Source organism: Falco cherrug, chromosome 8 (genome assembly GCF_023634085.1).
Source record: "Falco cherrug isolate bFalChe1 chromosome 8, bFalChe1.pri, whole genome shotgun sequence".
NCBI classification, from domain to species: domain Eukaryota; kingdom Metazoa; phylum Chordata; class Aves; order Falconiformes; family Falconidae; genus Falco; species Falco cherrug.
This window is the reverse complement of record NC_073704.1, coordinates 9,348,211-9,355,494: the sequence shown is the minus strand read 5'-3', so window position 1 is coordinate 9,355,494 and position 7,284 is coordinate 9,348,211. Positions and strand designations below refer to the sequence as shown.

Here is a 7,284-nt window from a genome sequence, read left to right as displayed (position 1 = left end):
CACAGCTGTTGTCTGAAAAAAAAAAAAGAGTAAAATCATGCTATGTGCTGTTGCCATCCAACAACCATTTTTCTTCCTCCACCAACTCACAAAAAAACCCTTCCCTATTAAGTGTGGGAGCATACATTTTTCTTGGCTTGTAAAAATCCGAAAAACCTCACAGCAGCTTCAGTGAAGTCGCAGCAATGTAAGGAAGCCGAAGCCTCTATGACAGGCTGGGGCCTGTTATGAGGTCAGAACCTGCAAATCCTAGATCCCAGGAGTGACTCCACACAGGCAGCAGGTCTGTAGCAATCACCGCTCCCGTACTTCACTAGTCACTCGGTTACGTTTACCTGGATGTGTTCATCTGATCTGTAAACACGTTTTCTGATCTGACTCAGTAACAAAACCATTCCTGTGGCTCTCATGAAAGGACAAACAAATCCAATTAGACCCGGAATTTATATTTGCAGTGGTGGTCAGGGCTGAGAGAACCATTGTTTAACATTGACCCTTCTGGACAGCTTTCCTCGGCCCCTGTCAGACTTTTTCTGCCCCTGCAGTCAGCCCTTGGTGGCCATTTGCATTGAGACAGAAGCTAAGCAAGGACTGGGCTGAAGAAGCACCGTGCTCTCATCAAGAGCACAGAGTGATAAATGAAGGAGGGCCAGGATGGAGATTTGAGTCGCTGTCTCTGAGTCCACAGCTCCAATTACAAAACTAATTTGAATCAGTCTCACAATCCACATAACCAATTCTGAAATTCCTCCTTGACTCCCTGGCCCTAGACTTATTTAGCAATTGCACTACGTATACCTTGTGTCTGTAAAATTTTAGCACATTTTTAAATGAAGCTCAGTTGAGGCCCATGCAGCTCCAATTAGCACATATAGACTGTGTGATTGCTCTGGCTGGGCTTGCCCAGCACTGTTACTCCCTGTTGCCTTGAACAAGGGTTATTACAGTGGCTGAAGTGCGATTGCATTAAAGAAGCAAGACAAAAAGCTTGTTTCCCACCCCAGACTGCAGCATTCATCTCTCACTCCTGGAGAGGTGATGTGCAGTGGCACGCAGAGAATTCCTCTGTCCCTTCCAGGGACACCAGGGTCAGTGTTTTCAATGATCTCAGCCCAAGGAAAGACCGAGCTCACTGGCTACCTAGCTTTGTTTGAAAGGGGAGTCTTGGAAGGCAAAAAATTTCTGAGGGGATTCGGAGAGAGGTGATAATGGAGGGCACCTGCCATTAGACCTGCACGTTGGCAGGGTGAGTATCACTGCAAGCACCGAAGACAGCGGAGTCTCTCCATCCTTTCCCTGACGTGTGCAGCCTGCTCATAATCTTTAAGACAGATTTTTATCAGTTGTTTCTGTATTTCTGGACACCCTTGAACCAGAATGAACCCGGCGCTTGGGGAGACAAAGGGGCGAAGAGAAACCTGCGTGACGGATGTGCCCGACCCCTTAACTAAACTAGCAGTAGTTTGGTACAGGCTCCAAAGGAGGTAAAGCCATAAGCCGTAGCCAGGCCAAGAACTCCTCTAGGAAACCCACAATGGAGCAGAGCGACACAGTGAGCATCAGTGCATATGGGCTTGGAACATTGATTATGCAATCAACACATGAATAGCAGGTGGCTTTTCCAAAACTCATTTATCAAGGAACAAAGGAAGTTGTGGGCACAAGGAGTTTCATGCATGCCTTTCCCGTTCTATGCAATTTGACTGTGAGCCAACCACTTTATCCAATAAATATGACAGCCTAAGTGAGCTGCCTTTGAGCTCTCCCTGCTCGGCAGCATGGCGGTGATCTCCCCTTGAGCTGGGATGCCTCTCAAGGTTGCTCCTTGAGGAAGGCAGACCTTTCTACTAATGACAGGTCTTTGGATGAGCCCAATTTGAGTTCTGTCTGAACTGCAACTGGACCGCACACCGGTGACTCTCCCCTCGAGCTGGTATGCCTCTCAAGGTTTGAGACTCCTCACCTGAGACTAAGAGATCCTTCCTTACCCACGGCAGAGGGATCCCTTATTCACAACAGGTCCTCGGTAAGTGATTGATAGCATGCTGAATTAATGTTAACGATTCCACATAGCTAATTCCATTAGACATAAGCCATTGTCCAAGTCTGAGACTCAGATTGGACCTAGCTGCACCTAAGCTCCATCAGGAGTTTAGAAAGCAAGGGGGTCTACTCTGAACCTTGTGACACAACGGGAGGATATCCCTTACCCTTTTGCAACTCCAGTCTCTGCGTAAATCATTCTAGCTCAATTCTAACTCAATTTTCCTTTATACGTTTCTTCCATGTAGTAAGTAATAGAGTGAACCTTGCCATCAAACTTTGTCAAGTTGCACTTTTACAACATCATATTAAAACCACTTTTGCTAATATCTCTGATATGATTCTTTAAGCAATCCAAATCACTCATTCACGACAAATTGGTATAGTCAATCCTAACTCAGAATTCGCAACAACCTGGAGCTGGTGTTCTGAGGCAGGATGTTATCTTCCCCGTTTTTTTGCCCCAAAATCGAGCCTGGGATGTTTCCTACCTCAGAAAAGGACAGGTTGAATCTGAGGCTCTGCAGGGAGTAGGGGTATTTGTAATGTGGCACAATAGGTAATTCAGCCCCTGGTGACGTTATATACAACCTCCCTGCCAGATGCTTCAACCCCCCAAACAGTTGTAACTGCTGCTCCACAGGTTTCAATTAAATTCCCTTAAGTATGTAAACTTTGGCTTGTTTGAACTGATACCTACAGACTTGATTCAATAGCAGATGTTTTATTTTTACCTGCAAGTGGAAACGGGGAGTGTATATCATGGCCATGACACATTTCACATGAAGCAGATGTTTCTATTAATGCCAGAATCGGGTGGAAATTCAAAGGATGCTTTTTGCCTTTTTTTCAAAACTCTTATTTTACTCAATTAAACTGCAACTTGCTGAAGTATTCCAATGAATCACTTCCTTTTTTTTTTTTTTATTGTTTTCTTTGATTAGTAGGCTCTAAAGGGACAGAAGAATAGCTTTATATCAGCCTCCCTCAATTAAATGTAAAGTACATCTGGACAGAGTTGGAAGATCCATCTTTCACTGGCAGTTGCAAAGCCATCGACATAATAAAATAATACTCTGATTGGTATTACAAGGCTGCATTTAAATCATTGGCATTCATGCTCTGAGTCCTTTGCAGGGAGCACAAGCCCTCCATTAGAGAAAAGCTTAATTTTATACTGTGATCTGTATAAGATATGCAATGAAAATGAGAAAAAAAAGAGTTTTTGCAGAGCTGGAGACACAATAATAGAAGCTACAATGAATGTCTGGGCAGCTTTTTCAGTTACTTATAAACTGCAGGTGTCAAATGCATTCTGGAAAGAAGCTGAATTCCAGTTTTAATTACAGTCAGCAGGTTGAGGCATAATTCAAGGGTTGATAATACCTTCAATCCGCAACAAAACTCTTCCTGCTATCAGTGAGAAGTTTATATCATGATCAAGGAGAAAACGTGACCTTCTTGCAGTAGCTAAACTCTGAACTTCAGTATCCCACTGTAAAATCCCAAACACCCTTGATATTTAAAGTACCTATTCCTTGTGTGATTGTCTCAGCAAGCCTTAGCATCAAATGGGAACTGAACTAGTAGAGCTGCTCTGATGATCAAGGTGAGAAAGATGTCATTGCAGCTTTCATCTAGTTTCCTTTGGCTCAAATTAGCTTTAGGGGAAGAAAAAAAAAAAAACCCAACCAAACAAAAAAGAAAAACAAAACAAAACAAAACAAAAACCCCACCAAACCCTCTGGCTGGAATTGAGTATGTGAACCCAAACCTGAGTGCCATATTGGCCTTCCCAGGTCTTACATGGTAAGTACGACCTGGCTTTATCGGCAATCGCTTTCACCAGCAACTATGTTTATTGAGCTCGAAGGAGTTTAAGTTTATTATGTGCTTGAATAGCACCACGTACAGCAATGCCCTGACCCAAAACTGCCAGGGTCTTTGAGATTTTGTGCCAATACATATAAAAAGGGTAATATTAAACCATTCTACATATTAATGATTCTGGGGAGCGGGGGGGGGGGAAGCAGGACATGGTGCTGGTGCTGAGCTCTGCTACTGGGAGGCTGCTGCTCAAAGGTAGACAGAGGTCTCATTTAAAGCCAGTGGGCAGAATCTTTGAAGCAGAAGCTAATTATGCCTTATTATGTGGGAAAACACAGCTCTAGAGTTACAGGGGCAGCCACCACTCGGGTGTTGAGGAGGAAGGTCACTGACAAGGAAGTGGAGAAGCAGAGCCGCCTGGGACATAGAGGTTTTCTGAGCAAGGGAGATGCTTGTTGATGTTACTCTGCTTAGGGAAACACTGTCTTATGAAGCAAACTTCATCATATTAGAGGATTCAGCAAATATACCTGCCTCATACCATTCATCTTCTGTAACAGAGAAGCCCTGAACACCAGCCAAAAGGAGAAAGGGGCTGGAAGAATGATCTTCCATTGGGTACCAAGAGCCAGGAACTGGCTAGGATTGGAGGACTTAATCAATGAGTTACACAGAGTTGGAATAAACTACAGGACCAAACCAAAACCACTGGAAGTGCTGACTTTTAAAATAATTATATTTGTACTGACATAACCCACACATACAGTTAAGCTTTGTGTCATTACCAAAGACGGCCCACACCAACAGCATATGCAACTCTCGGTACATAACACCTACATCCTCACAACACCCCTGTGAGGTAGGGCGAGGCCACGAACCCCACACCACCAGTGGGGAACCTGTCAAAACTGAACAACTTTCTCATGGCCACCCAGAAAGTCTGTTCCTAAGAAAGGAGTGGAGCGTGGGCTTTCAGAGAGGGCAGCTGTGGGGCTGCTTTTTTGTCAAACACCCTGCACTGCCGACAGCTCCTCTGCTCCATCACGGCCATTTCTGCTGTAAGCAAATGGCCATGAGCAGCAGGTGATGTCAACTAAGTCCTCACAGGCATTACAGTGATCATAAAACAAGAACTAAGGGTGGGAGGGGAAAGAACCTGTGGAAAGACCAATCTGATTTGTAACCAAATGCCAGTCTTAAATGCCTACCATGTTCCTAGTAACAAAATAAGTGATATTAAAAAAAAAAAAAAAAAAAAAAGTACTTGAAGAAAGTGGTACTTTGGTACTTTTCTTCCCCCTCATCCCAGAATCTTAGAAGGGACTGGAAGAAACCAGAGGGGTCATCAGTTCTTTTCCCCCAACTTCTATGATCCCCTGTGGCTGGTCCCTTCAATAGATGGAGCTTATGGTGCTATCTTGGCTACTTGTGTCAGAGCTGTCCAGTGTCACATCAGGACCTGCATCCGCGCCATCAGGATCTGCTTGATCTTTAGCAAAGTTGATGAAAACCTGGAAGTTTAAAGGAAAACAGTCAATATGTGACAGCATAATTAATTTATAATATGAATGAATGAATGTAAAAAAGGAACGGCTGTTCATTTGACTGTGAGCCTGGAGAGAGTGCTCCGGAATGGATTCACACTGGATTTAAGAACTGCAAATGTTGGGCTTTTATGGGCTAATATAAATAAATGGGTGCACACTCCTGTACTGCTGAATCGACACCTGGGATGCAGTGGCAGACATTCCTGTTCAAAACCTAATTGTCCTGCAGCTCATGTTTCAAAAGTACTACTGAAGTAATACTCATGTGGTGGCTCATTTTGATCACAGTGCAATAGAGCTATATTATTACTTTATAAACCCATCTGTCTACATATAATTGACATCCGTGCACGCACAACTGCATATTATATAGACAGGTGCATATATAATCACGTGTAACAGTCTTCATTTGAACAGTATCTAATGAATACATAAAATATTCTTACTAGAACACTACCTGCAATCACATTTGTGTATACACAAATCCAAGTTGTCCTCCCACAAAACATGACTGCAGTTTGTCTGCCTGTTTCTCTCAAAACTGCTGCCCCTTGCTAAAACAGTACTGAGGACCTGCTCCCCCAGATCTCTGTTTAACAATTCGTAGGATGACAAGGCTGCAGCTTTTCTCCTCTCTCTGGGACAGACCTAATATATCAGACACTGATGCTCAATGGGATGATTTCTTCTGGACAGTCCTTGCAGCATCCTTTCAGATGATGTGTTTCCTGCAAGATTTTGATGCCAGTGGGAACATTCTTCCAAGGGAAAATGAAAGGAAGTTAACCCTGAATCTAAATTTGGAGTAATGCTAAATGAACGTACAATCCAAAAACAGGACAAGAAAGGTTGAAATCAAGAATATTTTCAGGGCTGGTGGAAAGCCTAGCACCGGACTTGGGAGTGATTCATAATCCTGCCCTTCATCCACACCCACAAGGCTGCTGAAATCAGCAGTGACAGAGAGAAGAACAGATCCGTTATGCTACACGCAGCTTTCTGTATGCGTTTTCCTAGCGCCAGCACAAGTATCTGGAGGCAATAGTACTGATAAAGTATCCTCACGAGGAATATAGATGGAAATCCCTTTCAAAATGTGGTCTATTGTGTGCAGCAGTCCATTATGTGTAACCATCAGTCTGCTCCCCTGTTAACAGTTTTAAATGGATGGCCACACATCTTTAATTCCTTACCTCCTCTAACGTTGTTTGACTCACTGAGAAGTGCCTGATATTGAAGGCTGCTTTGCTGGCTTCCAGGAGATCAAATATATTTGCTACCCCTCCTGCAGAGACTGGAACGTGATACTCCACCATGTTGAAATGCCGATCCTGTGGGAACAGGAACGATGGGGTAAAGTTCAGAGGTTGCTGCCTATGAAGAGCCAACAGGTTTGACTGGTGGCTGCCTGGCTGAGAATAAAAGCAAAGAGGAGCGAACCATGGGAAAATGAAAGGGCAGTGGGTGTGTTCTCTCCTTGCGGCTCCCAGATGTGAAGAATATTAGTGTCCATATTGACCGGTATTTCCCCATTGGGATTTTTTGTGGGTTTTGTGACTGGGACATGATAACTAAGCTCCAGAGCTGGAAGCTTGAGGGTAGCCGTAGCATTTTCCAGCTCCAAGTTTGCCATTTTGATTAATGCAGAGATTGGGTTATGGACAATGGATGGGATTTGTGACTCAGCTACTCTGGTTTTACAGTTACACAGCTACTGGAAGCACCCCACCATCTCATTACCCACTGAATATTAAGGGGGGGTCCATCCAGTCCAGCCTTCAGCGGGACCATTCCCAGGGGCAGAGGGTCACCTAACAGCTGCCTTATAGGATGACTGCAGCTGTTTGGCTGGAGTTATTCAAGCCAC

General features: G+C 44.0%; 1 protein-coding gene across 1 annotated transcript in view; it reads right to left on the bottom strand.

Annotated features, from left to right (window-relative positions):
- Positions 1-4,154: 4,154 nt before the first annotated feature.
- Positions 4,155-7,284, bottom strand: part of ABCA12 (ATP binding cassette subfamily A member 12) — an 88,512-nt gene continuing 85,382 nt past the window's right edge. The window contains exons 53-54 of the mRNA XM_055718340.1: positions 6,611-6,748; positions 4,155-5,381 (exon numbers count right to left, since the gene is read on the bottom strand). Coding sequence (XP_055574315.1) covers positions 5,262-5,381; positions 6,611-6,748 — 258 coding nt within the window. The 3' untranslated portion in view covers positions 4,155-5,261. The remainder of the gene's footprint in view (positions 5,382-6,610; positions 6,749-7,284) is intronic.